Source organism: Carcharhinus amblyrhynchos, chromosome 6 (assembly GCF_965287045.1).
Source record: "Carcharhinus amblyrhynchos chromosome 6, sCarAmb.v2.hapA, whole genome shotgun sequence".
Classification (NCBI taxonomy): domain Eukaryota; kingdom Metazoa; phylum Chordata; class Chondrichthyes; order Carcharhiniformes; family Carcharhinidae; genus Carcharhinus; species Carcharhinus amblyrhynchos.
The window spans coordinates 107480588-107503680 of NC_137329.1; the positions used below are offsets into that span (position 1 = coordinate 107480588).

Here is a 23093-nt window from a genome sequence, read left to right on the forward strand (position 1 = left end):
TCTCCCCATAACCCTTAATTCCCTTGCCTACCAAAAACCTATCTAACCACGTCTTAAATATATTTAGTGAGGTAGCTTCCACCACTTCAACGGGCAGAGAATTCCAGAGATTCACCACCCTTTGAGTGAAGAAGTTCCTCCTCAACTCTGTTCTAAACTGCGCCCCCCCTTATCTTGAGGCTGTGGCCTTTAGTCCTGCTGTCCTTTCTGAGCGGGAAGAATCTCTCCACCTCTACCCTATCCATCCCTTTCATCATCTTATACGTCTCTATAAGATCCCCCCTCATCCTTCTAAACTCTAACGAGTACAAGCCCAGTCTATTCAGCCTCTCTTCATAGTTCAACCCCCTCAACTCCGGTATCAGCCTCGTAAACCTCCTCTGCACTCCCTCCAAGGCCAAAATATCCTTGCGCAAGTGCGGCGACCAAAACTGCACACAGTACTCCAGCTGCGGCCTCACCAGTGCCCTGTACAGTTGCAGCAAGACCTCCCTACTTCTATATTCAATCCCCCTCGCGATGAAGGCCAGCATCCCATTTGCCTTCCTGACCACCTGCTGCACCTGTAGGCTGGGTTTTTGCGACTCATGCACAAGGACCCCAAGGTCCCTCTGCACCGTAGCATGCTGCAGCTTTTCACCCTGTAAGTAGTAGTCCTTCCTACTATTATTCCTACCAAGGTGGATAACCTCACACCTGCCAACATTGTATTCCATCTGCCAGGTCCTCGCCCACTTGCTCAGCCTATCTAGTTCCCTCTGCAGACTTTTCTAGATCCCTCTGCAGACTTGTTTCATGTACGCCATACAGACAAAGCATACCATTCGTAGGGAGAAGGAAAGGCAGAATGTACTGTCACAGTCACAGCTAGAGTGTAGAGAAAGGCCAACTTAATATAAGGTAGTTCAAGAGTCTGATGGCAGCAGGGAAGAAGCTGCTCTTGAGTCTATTTGGTACGTGATCTCAAACTTTTGTATCTTTTTCTCAATGGAACAAGGTGGAAGAAAGTATGTCAGGATGTGTGGGGTCCTTGATTATGCTGGCTTTCCCGATGCAGCAGTAAGTGTAGACAGAGTCAATGGATGGGAGGCTGGTTTGCGTGATGGATTGGGCTATGTTCACAACCCTTTGTAGTTTCTAGAGGTCTTGGTCAGGAGCCGTACCAGGCTGTGATACACTGGAAAGGATGATCCCACACCATGGGATTGCCATTGGCTTAGCTGTACAAATCTCCTTCAGGAAGAAGAGTCTCAGTATGCATTGTCTGCTAAAATGAGACATGTTCACATCAGGCCAGAAGATGTACTGGTGAAAAATGGCAGTTGGGCACAGGGCATCTCTCATGCAGCCAGATCATCTTCCAAACACCTTAGATATGGGAAGTTGTATTGGCAAATCATTGAAACAGGGATGGCACTGGTGGAAGTCATAATTACAACAATTAGTACAAAGATTTATGAGAATCTTACATGCTAGTTGTTTCCAACAGGAAATAACAGCAAACAAAAAGAAGGAAAACATTCAATAAATCACTTTTGCTGTTACATTGTCCTACCCATGATCTTTGATATCCCACAGTAAGTACTCTCACAACACCAGGTTGAAGTCCAACAGGTTTACTTAGTAGCACGAGCTTTTGGAGCACTGCTCCTTCAGATGAGTGATGAAGGAGCAGCGCTCTGAAAGCTCATGCTACTAAATAAACCTGTTGGACTTTAACCTGGTGTTGTGAGACTACTTACTGTGCCTACCCCAGTCCAACGCCAGCATCTCCACATCTTTGATATCCCATGTTGTGACTTAGGTTAGACATCCTGCAAACCAGAGGGGCAGAAAATGGCATACAAGACTAACACGCCTCGAAATTAATATTTAAATGAAATGCTTGCTGCTTGACCTGGGTGCTTCCCCATGGCTGCTTCTGCCCACTAGACACTGGGTCAGGGATGAAAGTGAGTGGAGTGGCAGCTGGACTGGTGTCATTTTCTGTAGCAGAAAGCAGCCAGCAATGGAAAACACTAGCCTGGCCGGTGAGGCTGCCAGCTTTGCGTTTTCGCGTAAATAGAGCACGCCCACTTGAGAAATAATCAAACACATTCCCTCACCTTTGAAGATAAAATAAAGAAATACAAGGTGACAATGGCAGAATGGGAAGAGATAATTAGACTGGGAGTAGGACTGTATGGAGTATTAACTGTGGAGACCATTTGAGTTGAAGGGCCTATTCCTGTACTGTACATTCTCTGTCATCCTATGTAACTATTACACTGCAGAAGAAGGCCATTCGGCCCATCGAGCCTGCACAAAAAAAATCCCACTCAGGCCCTAAACTAGTAATTCCACATATTTACCTGCTAGTCCCTCTGACAGAAAGGGGCAATTTTGCATGGCCAATGAACTTAACCCACACATCTTTGGAGTAAAATATGTCTATTTGCATTTATACATAATATTTTTGTGGAAGGAAACCGGAGCACCCGGAGGAAACCCATGCAGACAATATGTAAACTCCACATAGACCGTCACCTGAGGCTGGAATTGAACCCAGGTCCTTGGTGCTGTAAGGTAGCAGTGCTAACCACTGTGCCACCGTGCAGCCCCTCTGCACTTATGCACATACTTGTTATATGCAGTATTTTATAAAATTGTACATGCATCAGGTTCAGTTAAAATTAGATATTTTCAGTTACTTAGTTACATGGAGTGGGATTCTCCCAAAAAAATTCCAAATGCTGAATTTGTGTGAAAACTGAAGTAAATCCCACTAGTCTTCTCAGCCGAGTTTTCAAAATGAACCTCTGTGCATTCAGAGTGCACTAACGTGAATCTCACTAAAAGTTAATGGGTGGGGCCTATTTCAGCTGGAAAGGCTGGCAACATTGTGTTTAACAGGTCATCGCGCATGCTCTGAACAGTTATAGCGGAGATCAGAATATGCACAGTAGTCCCGCACTGCCAGACTCCCTACCTCTGGCCAGCCCCGCAAGCCCACTTTGATGGCTATGCAACCACCCATGCATTCCCTGACCCCCCCACGCACCCTGATCGCTGGGCTCCCAAATATGTCCAGGCTAGCCTGGATGCCCAACCCCACCTCCACCCTCACTGCATAAATTCCACCCCCCCCCCCTCTTTGGCAGTCCTGATCTCATGTTACCTCCTTCCCCGCTCGCAATCCCGACCCCTCCCCACAGTCACGGCCCCTCAGCATCCTACCTATCAGCATGCCCCCTCCCCCCACCCCCACCTGATGGCCACGCCTGATCACTGACCTCCTTCTGTCACTGCCATGTGCAGATTGTCAGGGGGACCCCCCCCCCCCCAACCAATCTGAGTGAATTGCCCCCATTAACTTTGCGTCCTTACACAATATGATACTGAATTGTTCATCATAAGTCAGGAACATATTTTATCCATTTTATATTTGTGTCTAATATTTTTATATGGTACGTTGTAATGTTATGAGAGGAATGTTCCATTGAAGCAAGTCACAAACTGATCTGTATATTGTTGTAACGTTTCAGAATTGCCAGTTGTTTCCTTCGAGTCTGCTGAAAGACCAAATTACTTTGTGCATGTTGATGAAAACGATAACCTTCGCTTGGAGCAATGGAAAGACAATCAACACTTCCAGAAAGACGCCTCATTCATTCATCACCAAAGCAACTGGATCTCAGGCTACAGTACCTTTGAATTGTACAGCAAGAAGGGGTTTTTTATCACACTGACACCATCAGCTGTTAAAGTATCTCAGTATGACTATTCTGAATTCTTTAAACATTCAAGCAGCTTTAGAATTGAAGGTGAGTGTCCATAACTTACTACACTGAACAAAAACTCTTTACTAGTTTAATCGAATAGTCATGTTTGTGGAAGACGCTCTGAAGATTTTTATTAAATAAATAAGTTACCTGTTTTCAGGGAATGCTAGGGATGGAATTCCCTCAGACAAGAGTCTTGGGGGTCTTGAAGTGTCTTCAAGAGTCTTGAGCAACAATAGCCTCCCTACATAAGAACATAAGAACATAAGAAATAGGAGCAGGAGTAGGCCATCTGGCCCTTCGAGCCTGCCCCGCCATTCAATAAGATCATGGCTGATCTGTCGTGGCTCAGTTCCACTTTCCCGCCCTCTCCCCATAACCCTTAATCCCCTCGCTTATCAAAAACCCATCAACCCGCTTCTTAAAAATATTTAGCGAGGTAGCCTCCACCACTTCAACGGGCAGAGAATTCCAGATATTCACCACCCTTTGAGTGAAGAAGTTCCTCCTCAACTCCGTTCTAAACCGCCCCCCCTTTATCTTGAGGCTGTGCCCCCTAGTCCTACTGTCTTTTTTGAGCGGGAAGAGTCTCTCCACCTCTATCCTATCCATCCCATTCATCATCTTATACGTCTCAATGAGATCTCCCCTCATTCTTCTAAACTCCAACGAGTACAAGCCCAGTCTATTCAGCCTCTCCTCATAGCTCAACCCCCTCAACTCCGGTATCAGCCTAGTAAACCTCCTCTGCACTCCCTCCAAGGCCAAAATATCCTTGCACAGGTGCGGCGCCCAAAACTGCACACAGTACTCCAGCTGCGGCCTCACCAATGCCCTATACAACCCCACCCCCCCAAACACACACACTCGAATCCCTCCCCAATGCAACATGACCTCCACAAAACCACACTGAGCAGCGTGGAGCAGTTTGAAAGCAGAGACTTACCTCCTTGCTCACCCTCTCTGCTCAAACGCCTGAATCTGACTATTATACATAAGGTGTTCTCCTGACCAATCCAACTACAGCGAACAAGGTCTTTAAAGAAGGTGAGATGCTGGGACGATTGAGAGTGAAGCTCGCTGACTACATTGTGAAGGATGCAAAAAAATGCGAACTGATGTTTCGCCCGTTTTCAGTGGGCTCCTGATCGTGTCGATTTTTTTTCTCTCAGTAAAATGGGATGGGCATAAAAACGCGTGCCATTACTGCTACTCACATCACGCCTAATTTTATGACATTTCCCGCCGTAAAACGGGTGTGATGAGGTTGTAAAATTCCACCCATTGAGTCATACAGCACAGGAAAGGTCCTTCGGCCCATCGTGCCTGTACCGACGATATCTAACACCAAAGGCATGCGAATCCTATTTTCCAGCATTTGTCCCATATCCTTGACTGTAAGTAGGGGAATCCCGCCACAGGATAATCTGTGGCTGCAGGCGTGACCTCTGACACCTGCAGCCCTGGTGGAAGATACGGTAGAATTAAAGGAGGCCTCGCTAGCCAGCACCTCCTCCAGGCTTTTCCCACTGCCAGGAAATCTTAGCAGCATCAGCAATTTTTCCAAGTGGGTACTCAATGGGTAATAATTAACTACCTGCTCTTGCCAGGCAGGTAACCAATGCCTCATTCTAGAAAGACTGCACAGAGGCTCTGTACTCCTAGTCCTGCCTTCAAATCTGTCTCCAGGAAGATTCCACCCTCAGACTCCGTTCTTTTGCTGTTTTCGATGTTAACATAAGATACTTGGAATTTCCTTTACTAACACCAACCCCCGCTTCCCCCAAAGTTAAACCTAAATGGATGCAATATTGCGCCATTGATAACAAAAAAAATCCAAATATCCTCACAATCTCATCAGAATATGGCCAAACCTCAAAGAGGCCAAATCAGTTCCAAAAACAAAGGCCCAGAGAAATGCTGAAACCACGCTGGTGATATTTTTCTTCGTGTCTTAAAATTATTTAAACATCATTCATTCACATCAGATGCAGAATGTTTAAAATCTTACAAGTTTTGAAATTTTGAATGTGATTTATACAATAAAAGTGTAATAAAATTGTAATAGAGGGAACAGAAAAGGCAGAACCAGGTACTAGTGAGGATAATTATTTTTAAAAGAGCTAAGAAATTGGCAATTAAAAAAGCAGTAAAAAAATTACTTTGAGGTGAATTTTACAGGCCCCTGATGCCGTATTTGAAGGTGTCTTTTTTTTATTAATGTTGCAAGTAGGCTTACATTAACATTGCAATGAAGTTACTATGAAAATCCTCTAGTCGCCACACTATGGTGCCTATTTGGGTACACTGAGGGAGGTTTTAACATGGCCAAAGCCCCTAACCAACATGTCTTTTGGACGGTGGGAGAAACTGGAGCACCCAGAGGAAACCCACACAGACGTGGGGAGAACGAGCAGACTCCGCACAGACAGTCACCCAAAGCCGGGAATCGAACCCAGGTGCCTGGCGCTGTGAGGCGGCTGTGTCAGTCTGCAGGTGGAAGGGGTGCAGAATAAAACAATTGCCACCTGCTGCTTTCCCTGTCCACTTCCTGCCTGTACCCATACTACATAGGGTTGGTAAGGTGGCAGGTAACCTGCTGACCCTTAGGCCCATGTAGCCCTCAAATAGACAATTAAATGCCACTTAAGGTCCTCAATCTGTTTCCCCTCAATTTGTGGATGATTATGGGGAAGATGAGGGATTGACAAGCAGTCCAGCACCTATCACTGCACAGGTTGCTGGTGTTTTGGAAAGGGTTTGCTGTCTTTGGGACATGCTCCAACTGGGCATCCTCCCAAATGTGACAGCCCCTGCTGCCTCACACGTCAGAGACCCGGGTTCAGTTCTGGCCTTGGGTCACTGTCTGTGTGGAGTTTGCACATTGTCCCCGTGTCTGCATGATTTTCCTTTGAGTGCTCAGGTTTTTTCCCACAATCCAAAGATGTGCAGTTTAGATGGATTGGCCATTCTAAATAGCCCCTTACTATCTAAAGGGTAAGGGGATTAGCCAGGGTAAATGTGCAGGGTTAAGGGGGTAGGGTGTAGGCTTGGGCACAGGTGAGATGCTCTTTTGAAGAGTCAGTGCAGAATCACTGGACCGAATGGCCTACTTCTGCACTGTAGGCTCTTTACCCTTTCACCCCCACATCTTGCACCTCAAACCTGGCCCCCTAAAACCCTCCCCCCATCTCCTCTCCCTACCCCTCAGTGGGGTCTGTCACACAGGCCTATCCAAGATCTCTGAACTTACCTCAGTTACAGCATCCAGCAGCCTTAGAAACTGCTTGTAATTCCAGCAACTACTTGATCCTGGGGTTGCTGAGACTCTAGAACTGCCAATCAATCTGAGTGGCCAGCCTCTCTCTAGTGCAGAACCTTCTGGCCCTGAGGGCAAGAGGTCCTACTCTTTACTAATTAGGGCTGCCCCAGCCCATTGTTGCTGTGGACACCCAGATTTCTGGTGAGTGAAGTTTCAACCACCCTTTCAGCCAAAGAAATGGGTAATCTAACCCCTCGTATAATTCCTCCTTGTTTTGTCTGAAAATCTTGACACAAGTTTGATTGGCCCCCACTAACAAGTGCAATTTAAGAATACTTATGTCTGAGAGTTTTACCATGGCTTTTTTAATGGGGCAAGATTCATTCAAACAGGTGGTTTTGTTGGTGGGAGTAAAAAATTGAAGCGTCTTTAACATTTTGTAACTCACTTATACCCAAATTTCTGTGATCTTTTAAGCCATGTATTTCTTTTGCACTGAGTTTACAAGTGCATATGAGTGCCAATGCAAAATGAACTCCAAACCTGGTAGTTTATTGAAACATAGAAGAAAGAGCTCACAGTCGGGCAGAGATGACCTAGCATCCTGGAATCCTATTTGGCAACGTACAGGGTTAGGCCTATTTGAACCGGTTTTACTAAATGAATGGAATTTTTACTAAATGAAAGATAGTTCAAACCAAAAACTAATCCTGATACTAATTATACAATAGCAAGAATTTATTCAACTAGGAACATCTATTTTCCGACAGCCCATGGATGCAATTCTGGGTTCCAAGAGAACTATAACAACATGACATTTGTCTACTGGTTACAATAGGAAAATATGAGTTAGACATCAGCCAGCTCACATCTGGTGTTTGTACTGGAATTAGGGAATATCAAACTTGCCTACAGGCCATCCTGAAATTCAGTAATCAAACTCTCTCAACAGCAAATACAGTATTAGTTTACTCCTCTCCTGCTATATCTAAGGTGGTAATTATGGGCCTTAAATAGATAACTAAGTGCCACTTAACCATAGAATCCCTACAGTGCAGAAGGAGGCCATTTGGTCCATTGAGTCTGCACTGACCATAATCCCGCCAAGGCCCTATCCCCGTAACCCCATATGTTTATCCTGCTAATCCCCTGACACTAAGGGGCAATTTAGCATGGCCAATCAACCTAACCCCACGCATCTTGGGAGTGTGGGAAGAAACCAGAGCACCCTCATGAAACTGATGCAGACACGGGGAGAATCTGCAAACTCCACACGGGTAGTGATCCAAGACAGGAATCAAACGTGGGTCCCTGGCTTTGAGGCAGCAGTGCTAAGAACTGGGCCACTGTGCCACCATTTAAAGGCCTCAATCTGTTTCCCCTCAATCTTTTGTCCATCTGGGGAAAGTGGGCAATTGGCAGGCAGACCATCAGAGGCTATTGGCAAGTAGAAAGTGATTTACTTACTTTAGGAGGTGCCTGTGCCCATCTGGAGCACCCTTCCAATAGCAAGCGGAATTAGCAACACTGATGAAATAAGAACATAAGAACATAAGAAATAGGAGCAGGAGTAGGCCATCTAGCCCTTCGAGCCTGCCCCACCATTCAATAAGATCATGGCTGATCTGTCGCTGCTCAGTTCCACTTTCCCGCCCTCTCCCCATAACCCTTAATCCCCTCTCCTATCAAAAACCCATCAACCCGCTTCTTAAAAATATTTAGCGAGGCAGCCTCCACCACTTCAACGGGCAGAGAATTCCAGAGATTCACCACCCTTTGAGTGAAGAAGTTCCTCCTCAACTCCGTTCTAAACCGCCCCCCTTTTATCTTGAGGCTGTGCCCCCTAGTCCTATTGTCTTTTTTGAGCGGGAAGAGTCTTTCCACCTCTATCCTATCCATCCCATTCATCATCTTATACGTCTCAATGAGATCTCCCCTCATTCTTCTAAACTCTAACGAGTACAAGCCCAGTTTATTCAGCCTCTCCTCATAGCTCAACCCCCTCAACTCCGGTATCAGCCTAGTAAACCTCCTCTGCACTCCCTCCAAGGCCAAAATATCTTTGCGCAGGTGCGGCGCCCAAAACTGCACACAGTACTCCAGCTGCGGCCTCACCAATGCCCTATACAGCTGCAGCAAGACCTCCCTACTTTTACATTCAATCCCCTTTGCTATGAAGGCCAGCATCCCATTCGCCTTCCTGACCACCTGCTGCACCTGCAGGCTGGGTTTTTGCAACTCATGCACAAGGACCCCGAGGTCCCTCTGCACCGTCACCTGCTGCAGTTTTTCGCCCCGTAAGTAATAGTCCTTCCTACCATTATTCCTACCAAAGTGGACCACCTCGCACTTGCCAACATTAAATTCCATTTGCCATTTCCTGGCCCATTCGCCCAGCCTATCTAGATCCTTCTGTAGACTCTCCACACCCTCCGCACAATTTGCTGTTCCCCCAATCTTGGTGTCATCAGCAAATTTCGACACCCTACACTCGGTTCCCTCCTCCAGATCATCTATATAAATGGTAAATAGCTGAGGCCCCAGCACCGACCCCTGGGGCACTCCACTAGTCACCATCCGCCAATCCGAATAGCACCCGTTGACCCCCACTCTCTGCCTCCTATTTGACAACCAATCCTCTATCCACGCTAACACCCTACCCCCAACTCCATGTCCCTCGACCTTCTGCAATAACCTCTTGTGAGGCACTTTGTCAAACGCCTTCTGAAAATCTAGAAAGACCACATCCACCGGCTCTCCTCTATCCACCGCCCTAGACACATCCTCATAGAACTCCAGTAAATTTGTCAGACACGACTTCCCTTTAATGAAACCGTGCTGCGTCTGCTCTATCAAGCAATTCCCTTCAAGATGCCTCGCAATTTCCTCCTTAATGACAGATTCTAACATTTTACCTACCACAGACGTTAAACTAACCGGCCTATAATTCCCCGCCTTTTGCCTGGCACCCTTCTTAAACAACGGCGTAACATTAGCCGTTTTCCAATTATCCGGCACTTCCCCGGAATCCAGCGACGTTTGGAAAATAACCACCAAGGCATCCACTATCACCTCCGCCATTTCTTTCAGAACCCTCGGATGCATTCCATCCGGTCCTGGGGACTTGTCCACAATCAGCCCCTCCAGTCTGTCGAGCACCGCCTCTCTAGTAACAGTAATGTCATTAAGACCCTCCAGTCCTACCACCTTTCCATCGCTAACACCCGCAAATTATTCACGTCCTCCTCCGTGAAGACAGAAACAAAAAAGTTATTCAATACCTTAGCCATATCCCCATCCCCTACCACTAGGTCCCCTTTCTCATCCTCTAAAGGACCAATATTCACCCTAGCCAGCCTCTTCCTTTTTATATATTTATAAAAACTCTTGCTATCCTTTTTTATATTAAGCGCTAGCCCAGCTTCATAGTTTCTCCTACTCTTCTTTATCAACTTCTTTGTCAATCTTTGTTGACATTTAAACCTCTCCCAATCCTCTTCTCGCCCACTACTCTTAGCTACTCTAAATTCCTCCGCTTTTAGTTTAACACTTTCCTTCACCTCCTTCGTTATCCACGGCTTATTACCTCTCCTCCTACTATCCTTTTTGACCATCGGAATAAATTTCTGCTGAGCACCAAGAAAGATCTCCTTAAAGATCCTCCACTGCTCCTCAACAGACCCTCCCTCCAACGCACTCCCCCAGTCCACATTCGCCAATTCTTCTCTCATCCTACCGTACTCCCCTCTATTCAAACAAAGGACGCGTGTCCGGGAACACACGTTCTCCTCCTCCATCTGCACCAGAAACTCCACCATACAATGATCACTCTCCCCAAGAGGATCCTTCACCACAAGGTCCCTAATTCTACCTGTCTCATTACATAGCACCAGATCCAAGATAGATCGCTCCCTCGTCGGCTCCAACACACACTGTTCGAGGAAACTATCCCAGCAGCATTCCAAGAACTCTTCCTCGAGCCCCCCACGTCCAACATGGGTTGACCAATCAATATGCAGATTGAAACCCCCATAACTACGGCCGTCCCATTCCTGCACGCCGCACTTATTTGCGCGTTAACAGCCCGTCCCACCTCCAGATCATTATTCGGGGGCCTATACATGACACCCACCCGCGTCTTCCTCCCTTTGCTGTTCCTAATCTCCACCCACAACGATTCCACCCTCTGCTCCTTGGCTCCAATATCATCCCTTGCTACCACCGTGATGCTATCCTTACTCAGCAGAGCTACGCCCCCCCCTTTTCCCTCCTGCCTATCCTTCCTAAACACTTGATAGCCCTGTACATTCAGCTCCCAGTCCCTGTCACCCTGCAGCCACGTCTCTGTAATGGCCACCAGATCGTATCCATTTGTGTCGATCTGTGCCACCAGCTCATCCACTTTATTCCGAATGCTTCTTTGCCCTTTCTCGACTGGATATTTCTGATGACCATAAAATATGGCACAGCCTTGAACAACTAACTTGCTGATATTTATTTTTAAAGTAGGGTTCACACAAATACATCTCTGTGTCCTGAACGTCGCAAAACCACAATATGAATGAGTAAGCAGTTGAAACACATATTCCTAATAAATATACCATGTTTTTAATTTGATTTGATTTATTATTTACACATGTGTTAGTATACAGCGAAAAGTATTATTTCTCGCACACGTACAGACAAAGCATACAGTTCACAGAGAGAAAAGGAGAGAATGCAGAAGAATATAGTGTTACAGTCATAGCTAGAGTGTAGGGTTAAGATTAATCTAGTGTGAGGTAAGTCCATTTAAAAGTCTGACAGCAGCAGGGAAGAAGCTGTTCTTGAGTCGGTTGGTACGTGACCTCAGACTTCTGTGTCTTTTTCTGGATGGAAGAAGATGGAAGAGAGAATGTCTGGGGTGCATGGGGTCCTTAATTATGCTGGATGCTTTTCCGAGGCAGCGGGAAGAATAGACAGAGTCAATGGATGGGAGGCTGGTTTGCGTGATGGATTAAACTACATTCATGACCTTTTGTAGTTTCTTGCGGTCTTGGGCAGAGCAGGAGCCATACCAAGCTATGATATAACCAGAAAGAATACTTTCCATGGTGCACCTGTAAAAGTTGGGAAGAGTAGAGTCATTGGATCCCTACAGTGCAGAAGAAGGACATTTGGCCTATCAAGTCTGCACTGACAACAATTCCATTCTAGCTGTATCCCCGTAACCTCATGTATTTACCCTGCTAGTCCCCTGACACTAAGGGGCAATTTAGCACTGCCAATCCACCTAACCCACACATCATTGGACTGTGGGAGGAAACCGGAGCACCCGAAGGAAACCCACGCATTCGTGGAAGTAATATGCAAACTCCACATGGGCATTGACCTGAGGCTGGAATTGAACCCGGGTCCTTGGTGCAGTGAGGCAGCAATGCTAACCACTGTGCCACTGTGTTGCCCAATATTAAATTAAAATTCAGCCTGTCGTATGTACAGAAAATTTTCATTGCAAATACTTGATAATTTGAATTAGTTCTATGAATTATAGAACAATAATATCAAATGTGATAATCACAAAATGTGTGACTTGCATTTGAAAAAGTACAATGAAGCACGGTGGCACAGTGGTTAGCACTGCTGCCCTCACTGCGCTAGGGACCTGCGTACGATTCCTAGCTTGGGTTACTGTCTGTGTAGAGTCTGTCCATTCTCTTCATGTCTGCATGGGTTTCCTTTAGGTGCTCTGGTTTCCTCCCTCGGTCCAAAAGACATGCTGGTTAGGTGCATTGGCCATGTTAAATTATCCCTCAGTATACCCAAACAAGTGTGTGGTGACTAGGAGATTTTCACAGTAACTTGATTGCAGTGTTAATGTAAAGCCTGTTTGTGACAATAATAAATAAACTTTTATTTCAGAAAAATATCACATATTTGTAGTGGTTTATGAAGTGGTAATATAAAACCATTCAAACTCCAGTAAACTATTAATGTATATTTTATCAACTTGTCATTTCTAAATATGTTCATTTACATTGTTACTTCGAAAAACGTTGTATAATATGTCATTGTATTCCAAACCTGCTTAGTATTGCAATGTTAGCTGGTGGTCTGTTTTGACCACTACTTTCGGAGTATTCTTCCAAATTCCTGTTAAATTTTCCTCATGATTATAAATAAGACATGGAACACATATTAAATTCTACAGTTTGCATCAAATCTCGGCTTGATTTTCGCACCCAAGCAAAGTACTACATTTTAAAATTATCCTAAACTTTTAAAAATTGTTTTGCTTGATTGTAAGTTGATCCACCCTTGGATATTTTACTGGCTTGTGTAGAATTCAGTCTTCGCAAAAATAGATTTCAAGTGAGGAACAGAAAGCTCCATGAAATAGCTGTCATCAGGACTTAATGACTGGTAAAAGTTAGAATTCCAGATTATGATATTTCCTTTACTTGACCTTAGATGCCATAGACATTCCTAACATTCTGAAAGATGTAGTGGGCTTTTGATGAGTGAGGGAGCACTGTGTACATTTAAATTGTCATTTCCCATACAAACAAGACAAACTAATGTGTATGACATTTCTGCTGATTTTGTATGTTCTTGTTCGAAGTATTACCACTTCAAATCAGCCATTTTGTTCCATGGTTGAGGGGAAACATACAGACTTCAGAGGTTGTTCTCGTAGAATCCCTACAGTGCAGAAGAAGGCCATTAGACCCATCAAGCTTGCACCAACAATCATTCCATCTAGGCCCTATCCCCGTAACCCCACATATTTACCCTAGCTAGTTCCCCTGATGCTAAGGGGCAATTTAGCATGGCCAATCAATCTAGCCTGTACACCTTTGGAGTGTGAGAGGAAACTGGAGCACGCGGAGGAAATCCACGCAGAGGGGGGGGGGTGGGGGGGGGGGGCGTGCGGTGGCGGGGGTGGGGAGGGTCACGGGGGGGGTAGAATGTGCAAACTCCATCCAGACAGTGACCTGAGTCCGGAATCGAACCTGGGTCCCTGGTGCTGTGAGGCAACAGTGCTAACCACTGCGTTGCCCCCATTTTCTCCTTTGGCCAACCCATACCATTAGCAGTTAGTTCCACACGAGGTTTAGTAAAAGCTTTACTAGAAGCAAGTGCCGATTTTAACATACGGTAATTAGATATTGTCATATAAAATATAATGAGCTTCCTTACTGTGAAGCTCTAATTGGACTATGGACTGTGTGTATTTTCCATGATACAATAGCAACTGAATAATCCTGGAATGTAACAGGAGATGCCTCACAAGTCAGAGATATTGTGCTGAAACCAAAGCTTTTCAAACAGAGCCAACCAAAAACTGCCAGAACAATGCTCTGTTCAAGGCTGTTTTGCTGCATAGATTTAGCCCTTGAATTTTACTCATGACCCTCTGCATATAAAGAGTCAGTTAATACTCTGAAGGGGGAAAAGGTTGCACTGTTCACGGAAGTTGCCTGTAACCATATCTTCAAACTGGCACAGCTGTCTACATAGGGGGATAAGGAAAATATTTCAGTGCCTCTGTTTCTGCAAGTGTTTATTTTATAGTAATAAAAATTTGGTATTTGGATCTCCTGAACAATCTTACTTTGCGAACCTTCTAAGCAGTGGCGAGTATTTCCCCCACATTTCTAAAATAATCAAGGACCATGTTTTGGTCCAATGCATTTATTTATCATTAGGACTGGTAGGAATTGGGATAGAAAACTGTCCAGTTAGCTCATAATTGTGCAATTGAATTCAGTTTTACATTCCAGATTGCTGTTAAAAATTTGTCATTTATGAAGGAAAGAACACTTTAGAATGGATCTCACACACACGTGTGTACTTTTGGTTTGTATCTTAATGCACTGTAATACATTGATAAGGAGTGTACACCAGCACAAGTCACTTGCTGGATTCAAAGATTAAAACATGAATTCTTGTGTGTTGTAACAACCGTGTGGCAACAGAAATCCTAATGCTTGTTTCCATGGTCTCATGTTACCTCTGCTTTTGCCCTTTTGCTGGTCTCAGAGTTACCAGCAATAAAACATGTTCTTGAGGTCATTTACAGACAGATTTGATTCCTGCCTGTGAACAGCTGAAGGAACAAATACATTTAGATGATTCAATCCTTTTCCATTTGTGTCACAGCCAGTCCTTTAAAATTGCAGCAACATTCCTCTGCGGTATCGCAATTGTGAATTTGGATTTTCTCGTTTGTTTTGATATTGCTGAATCTTCTAGGAATCAGTGGATGCACATTTGAAGGGGCTGAGACACTGATAGGAGCAGTCTTGTTCACAGAAGCCATGTACCAACCCGGCACAGAGCAAGATTTTATAGGCCTCTGGATGGTTGGATAGGAGGCACAGAGCCATGTAGGAAAAGTTCCCCAAAACATTCCCAGTGCCAGAACACTTTTCCAGCAGTGTGAAGAGCAGCACCCTGACCCTTGAGTGAAGCAGGTGGCCAGTTAAGCTAATTGAGGCCATCTGCCCAGATCTTTGATCATGAAAGGTGACGGGACAGGTGGAGAGAGCAGTTAATAAAGCATAGAGTGCAAGAACAAGTGGGTTATGCTGAGATTATCCAAGACATTAGTTAGGTGTCAGCTGGAATATTGTGTACCATTCTGAGCACCACACTTTAGGAAGGATGTGAACCCACTGGAGGGAGTGCAGAACTCAGTCATAATGCTCATTCAGAAAGCCAGTGCAGACATAATGGGCTGAATGGCCTTCTTCTGCACTGTGACAGTTCTGTGACCCTGTGATTTATTATGATCATAGGGTGGCACGGTGGCACAGTGATTAGCACTGCTGCCTCACAGCGCTGGGACCGGGTTAGATTCCCGGCTTGGATCGCAGTCTATGCAGAGTCTGCATGTTCTCCCCATGTTTGCATGGGTTTCCTTTGAGTTCTTCAGTTTCCTCTCAGAGTCCAAAGATGCGCGGGTTAAGTTGATTGGCTATGATAAATTGCCCCTTAGTGTCTCAAGATCAGTAGGTTAGATGCATTAGCCATGATAAATGTGCAGGGTTAAGGGGGACAGTGGGAGAAAGGGCCTGGGTAAGATACTCCGTCAGAGAGAGTTGGGGCAGACTCAATGGGCCAAATGGCTCCTTCAGCACTGGAGGGATTCTATGATTTCACTCTGTAGCCTTGTGACCCCTCTCCACCCCACTGAGGTTGAAATACAGTCAGGATATGGAGACAGCCCTCGGCAGCAAATGGACAGTGGGGGAGAGGGAGTGAGCATCTTGCATTCCACTTGCTAGGGTTCCGCTCCTGCATCCAACATGGTTATCAGACCACAGTGTGGCCTGGAAGCTGTGACTTCTCTTTAATGTCAAAACTTTTCAACTTCTTTTCAGAGGTTGTCTTCACCATCACTTGCCCTCTCTCTCTCTCCTTCTCACGCCGACATTGTAACTCACGCCTCAGCTGCCAATAGGACTTCCTGTTGGCTATCCAGGCTTGGGAGCCTGCTTGCCATCCGTGATTGGATGACGAGTGCAATCTCTGGTCACTAATTGATCATCTGTACAAAAATTGAACTGAGTGTCTCATTCCAGTGTGAAGCGTGCTTGGGATCTGAAAATTCACCAAATGCCAATCTTACCAATCCTGAAACTAAAATCCGCCCTGTGGCGTAAGAAGCTGACTTCTTGGGCCATGGCCAATTTACCTAACCTGCACGTCTTTGGGGTGTGGGAGGAAATGGAACACCTGGAAGAAACCCACGCAGGCACAGGGAGAATGTGCAATCTCCACATGGACAGTCATTCGAGATCGGAATTGAACCCAGGTCCCTGGTGCTTTGAGGCAGCAATGCTAACTGCTGTGCTGCCGTGCTGTCCCAGTTTCTTGGATATTTTTAAGTGTTAAATGATGCTACTTCTCCAAATAGCAGTAACTGGCCTTTTCACTAGTTTCATTTATCTTGCCTTTGAAGTCTGAGATCAAGACTGGCCTGAACACCTCTTTAAATCCTTATTACCTTGTGCCCTGCTGCTGACCTGGACAACAGCCTATTTCTGGTGCTCATGCTGATAGATGCGGAGATGCCGGTGTTGGACTGGGGTAACACAGAAGTCTCACAACGCCAGGTTATAATCCAACAGGCTTCTTTGGTAGCAAAAGCCACTAGCTTTCAGGCCTCTCACTCACCTGACGAAGGGTCAGAGGCCCGAAAGCTAGTGGCTTTTGCTACCAAGTAAACCTGTTGGACTTTAACCTGGTGTTGTGAGACTTCTTGCGGTGCTTAAGAGACAGGAGTTGTGGGAAATCTAGTGAGTCACAGAATCCTGCTGCTCCTATCTCCTTTCAAACATCAATCTATTTCTGGGGGATGATAAAACCAGCAGTTCAGAGCTGGTCTTTCTTTATATCGTTGAATATCCCATCCCCTTGCAGCTCTCCAAGCTCCCCTGAAACTTTGGATCACTGTTTACAATGACTGCATTTTAAAGTGGTAATAATGAAACATTAAATACATATTATTTTCCAACAATTAGATTTACTTTTATATGAATGAAAAAAATCATTTAGGGATTTCATAGAATCCCTACAGAAGAAGCCATTCGGCCCATCTGACCCTCTGAAAGAGTACCCCACCTAGGCTCAGCCCTGCCCGCTAACCTCACAACCCCATGCATGGCTAATCCCCCAATCTATGTATCTTGGAACTCTAAGGAGCAATTTAGCCAATCTACCTAATCTGCACATCTTTGGACTGTGGGAAGAAACCGGAGCATCCGGAGGAAACCCAAGCAAACATGGGGAGAATGTGCAAACTCCACACACAGTGACCCAAGGCCACATTTAAACCCAGGTCCCTGGTGCTTTGAGGCAGCAGTGCTAACCACTGTGCCACCGTGCAGCTCAGGTTTCTTGAGTATTTTTAAGCTTTAAATGATGCTCCAGATTAATGCAAGATATTGTATCACTTTTTTTCAGAAAGCAGCAAAGTTATACCATACAGAACAATGTGTGAATATAGATACGAGGCCTGTGCCAGTCCTTGCATCAAAACGTGCAGCGACCCTCATGCAATAGCCTGCAAGTTTCTATCACCGTAAGTATCTATGGGTTTTATAAATGTGAAGCATGCAGGAGTTCATAATCTTTGTATTTATATAATTGAATGTAATATAAAACACAACCCTTATTTGTTCCTGAATGTTCGTTATTAAAGTATAATTCTATGGATCATTTTGAAAACATTACCTACGTCCCACGACTACATTTCAGTGAGGACAGGGAGTGTCCTTTGTAAACAGGATTGAGGCTCCGACGTGGAAGCTGAAGGCTTGGCTGCCAAGGTGGAGCAATTCAAGTTAGAGATAGTCAAGAGGGCAGAATAGGAGGAGAACTAGGAGTTCTTCTTGGTGTCAAGGCGAGGGCCATCTTGAATTGAGTGAGTGTTGGCGACCAAGCAAGAGGGTTCAAAATCTGTGACCCAAGTTGGGACCAGCAGCGTAGGAAAGTGTAAACAAGAAGCCCTGTCTAGATAATATCATCCCCTTGCCCATCTAAAAAGGGCTGGTAAAATTCAGCCCTGCATTACAATTAATTTGAGATTTTTAATCTCCTGGCAATTTTAATAGCGTCTTGGTTTTCAATAGGAACATCATCTAAACGAAAATTATCTAAACATTCACACATTCCTTCAACATTGAGATAATTTCATGATATAACTTTTTTCACCAGTTCAGAAGTATATCCCCCCTAGTCTAACAGTTTATGCCTGTTTATTTATTTTCTGTCTCTAACTCACCAGTTCATGTTCACACTCTTCTCTCTCTTCCCTCCACCTGATCATTCTGCTATTTCCTCTCTTTGCACACAGTTTACACAAACATTTTTCTCAGCTCCGAACTTCACAGTGCTCTGCTGTTCTCTTTCTTTCACATTTCCTTGTCTTTTCTATCCTCTTTGCTCTCAAGGCTTTCCTCCCCGCCCACCCCACAACTCCCACTTTCTGTTACCTTTTGTAATCTTCCCTTGCCTTCTCTAATCCCATCTAGCCCATGCACCACATGTCTTGTTCCACTGAACCCAGTCTTCTATCTGCTGACCATTTAACCTTCTACCTGGTGCTAGTGTGTTCCTCTCTGGGTTCAGAATAATTCGCTGGCAAAACCTCTACAATCAAACCAACCCTCAAAAATTACACCTACAACAGTCCAGTCTTGAAAATTCTCACCTTATCCTCAACCTCCATTCGTTGAAGTCCTTAAGCTGCTAAATCTGTATTTATATCTCCTGCAATAGCTTAGCATTGCTGCCTCACAGCGCCAGTGACCTGGGATTGATTCCTGGCTTGGGTCACTGTCTGCACAGAGTCTGCACGTTCTCCCTGTATATGCATGGGTTTACTCCTGCAATCCGAAAGAAGAGCTGATTAGCTGCATTGGCCGTGCTAAATTCTCCCTCAGTGTACCCGAATAGGCGCTGGAGAGCGGTTACTAGGGGATTTTCACAGTAACTTCATTGCAGTGTTAGTGTAAGCCTACTTGTGAACTAATAAATGAACTTAAACTTAAAAAAACTTTAGCTTACTTGACCCTCTCCAATTAGTGCTTTTATCTACGATTTTCTACTCTTCCTGGACTTTGTTACCTCACCACCAGGTGGCAGACTTTGTTATCATATGGAACTATTGACACAAAGCAGCTGAAGCAACTGGTGCTTTCATGTTCAAGTCTCAATGACTTGAAGTGGCTGAAATGTATGGAAGTGCATTCAAATGAAAATCCAGCTATCTAATAATCTCCTCATTAATTATAATTGTCAGTTTAAAAAGGATAACAGAGCAAACTAAATATCATGAAAGTGGAATACAGTGGTGATGGAAAAATCAGCAGAAAATGTTGGGAACACTCAGCAGGTCAGGAATGCATCAACCTGTCACATTGGCTGGGATTTTCCACCCCAGTTCTTATCGAGCGTCAATGGAAAATCCTCCAAGAGGCCCAAACTCATTTCCCTCCAATGTAAAGATGTGACGCGATTCACCCACCTAGTGATGTAACGGGATTCCCAACATTCAGTGTTGGGGAGGCTATTATCATAAATTTGTATCTAATTATCTGGCCTGATAATCCACCCGCCCCCCCCCCCAGTTAAATTATCCCTCCTCACGCTGGCGTGAGTTACAGCTGGTGTCCCATGACATGCAGCTGGTGGGCAGACCTGCTGGAGGAGCTGAGGTGACTGTATCACTCTCACCTGAGGGTGATGTTCAGACACTGCCAGAGAGCTTTGCTGGGGGGCTGGGGATGGTGAGGGGGGTTGCAGTTGCAGAGGGATGTAGCATGGTGGGATGAAGGTGTTCTGTTTTACTTGTCTGTGCTGGGGAGCCCTTTAAAATCGTCTCCCAGTCTTTACAAAATTAAGTTGCTGGCAGGGGCAAGCTCAAGCATACACCAGTGTGATGTCGTAAGTTTAAAGTTTATTTATTAATGTCACAATTAATTAATGTAAGTAGGCTTACGTTACTGTAAAAATTAAGTTACTGTAAAAATCCACTAGTCACCACACTCCGGCACCTGTTCGGGTCAATGCACTTTCAGAATGTGGGAGGAAACCCACGCAGACATGGGGAGAGCGTGCAAACTCCACACAGACAGTGGCCCAAGCTGGGAATTGAACCTAGGTCCCTGGCACTCCGAGGCAGCAGTGCTAACCACTGTGACACCATGCCGCCCACCCCTTAGATTCCTTTCCTCTCAGTTTGTAATGATACAATGGAGCAAGTTCCTCAATACTGTTTTCTCCGCCCATTGTCCCACACTGTGAAAAAAGGGGAAATTTCTTCTCATTAACCCCACTCCCCTGTTCTCTCCTCATGGATGCCGTCAGATTTTGCTGAATCCAGCATTTCCTGTTGTTATTTTAAACTGACTGTTAAATTTAATTTAAGTATTTAACCCTTTTTTTGCATGAATGAATAATCATAATTAACTGAACCAATACATTTTGAATGAGAACCATTGCTTGTTTTAATGGTAAATTCCCAATCTCAGCATTGCTGCTATGGGGAGGTGATGGCCTGGTGGTATTATCACTGGACTATTAATCCAGAAACTCAGCTAATGTTCTGGAGACCCAGGTTTGAATCCCGCCACGGCAGATGGTGGAATTTGAATTCAATAAAATATATCTGGAATTCAGAATCTATTGATGACCATGAAACGATTGTCAGGGGAAATGCCCCACTGGTTCACTAATGTCCTTTAGGGAAGGAAATCTGCCATCCTTACCTGGTTTGGCCTACACATGACTCCAGAGCCACAGCAATGTGGTTGACTCTCAACTGACCTCCAAGGGCAACTAGGGATGGGCAATAAATGTTGACCAGCCAGCGACACCCATGTCCCATGATTAAAAAAAGTGTCGAGCAGAAATAATGCTGGATATTTTAACATTTTAACTTTTTCCGCCACCGCATACAAACTCGATGACAACCCTGACCTCCATCTTCTTGGCTTCAGGCCTACCTGCTGCCACCTACTGGCTGCCTGCCCAACTGGGGGCCCTTTGGAACTCATTAGTGAAAATCATAGCATGTGGGAGAATCCAAAATATTGGGTTCCCCACAACTTCCTTGTTAATCTACATCCTGCAGGTCAGTGAAGTAAAAATGCCTTTCATAGAAATCATGGAATCCTCACAGTGCAGAAGAAGGCCATTCGGCCCATCGAGTCTGCACCGACAACAATCCCAACCAGGCCTTATCCCCATCACCCCGCATATTTACCCTGTTATTCCCTCTAACCTATGCATCCCAGGGTACTAAGGGGCAATTTAACATGGCCAATCAACCTAACCCGCGTATTTTTGGACTGTGGGAGGAAACTGGAGCACCCTGAGGACACCCAGGCAGATACAGGGAGAATGTGCAAATTCCACACAGACAGTGACCCAAGGCAGGAATTGAACCCAGGTCCCTGGAGCTATGAGGCGGCAGTGCTAACCACTGTGCCACTGTGTCACCCAGGTGCCAAGGCGCCATTCCCATGGACGAGAACATGGCTGAAGACATCATCCCTTTATAGTGGCTGGTGACTGGGAGAGGCTTGTAAATGGATTACCCTCAACCAGAGTTGAAGCATGGCTCAGAGACACCGAGGAGAACTCAGAGCAGGTGGGAGGGAGGGTGGCAGAATATAAGGAAGCAGAAATAAGCCTTTCTATTTTCCTCACTCAGGGTAGAAGGATGTATGGCACATTGCCCGAAGAACATGCTTCTTGATGAAGTCACCCACCGATGTGTTCACCTGGAGGACTGTGAGTGTCTCAGTTTGTTTACTTTCACGTTTTTAAACTTCTTTATTGTTGACTGAGTTGAGAAACAGATACACCATGAACAGAAGTAGGAGTAAATATTTAGCATTTCTAGGTCTGTTAATTTGTAGCTCAGACAGAAAGAAATCTCACAACACCAGCTTAAAGTCCAACAAGTTTATTTGTAACAAATGCCACAAGCTTTTGGAACAGGCTGTCCCTTCGTCAGGTGGCTGGGAGTTCCCAGACGAGAGTTCCTGTAAAAGGGTGCGAACAGGTCTTTGGCTTGGGGACAGGGTGGTGTTGAGCCACCCTCATACTGTGTGGTGTATTGGGAATGTGACCCCGTGGTGGAGGATGTCCCTCTGTGATTAGACCATAGAATCCCCACAGTTAAACCATAGAATCCCAACGATGCAGAAGAGACCACTCATCCCACCAAGTCTGCACCAGGCCCACTCCCCTGCCCTATCCCCACAACTCTGTGCCTTTCCATGGCTAATCCACCTAGACTACACACCTTTGGACACTAAGGGGCAATTTACTTTGGCCAATCTACCTAACCCACACATCTTTGGAGTGTGGGAGGAAACTGGAGCACCCAGAAGAAACCCACACAGATACTGGGAGAATGTGCAAACTCCACACAGAGCGTGACCCAAGGCCAGAATTGAACCTGGGTCCCTGCTGCTGTGAGGCAGCAATGCTAACCATTGTGTTGAGCGGTTGGTGGTGCTCCCCAGGTCAGCACTGGGTGGGGACACCATTTCTGTCATAGAGGGGAAAGG

General features: G+C 45.3%; 1 protein-coding gene across 1 annotated transcript in view; it reads left to right on the top strand.

Moving 5' to 3' along the window:
- otogl (otogelin-like) overlaps positions 1-23093 on the top strand; it is a 161984-nt gene that overhangs the window by 88032 nt on the left and 50859 nt on the right. The window contains exons 30-32 of the mRNA XM_080191498.1: positions 3525-3803; positions 17974-18091; positions 22229-22308. Of these exons, the coding sequence (XP_080047624.1) occupies positions 3525-3803; positions 17974-18091; positions 22229-22308 (477 nt within the window). The remainder of the gene's footprint in view (positions 1-3524; positions 3804-17973; positions 18092-22228; positions 22309-23093) is intronic.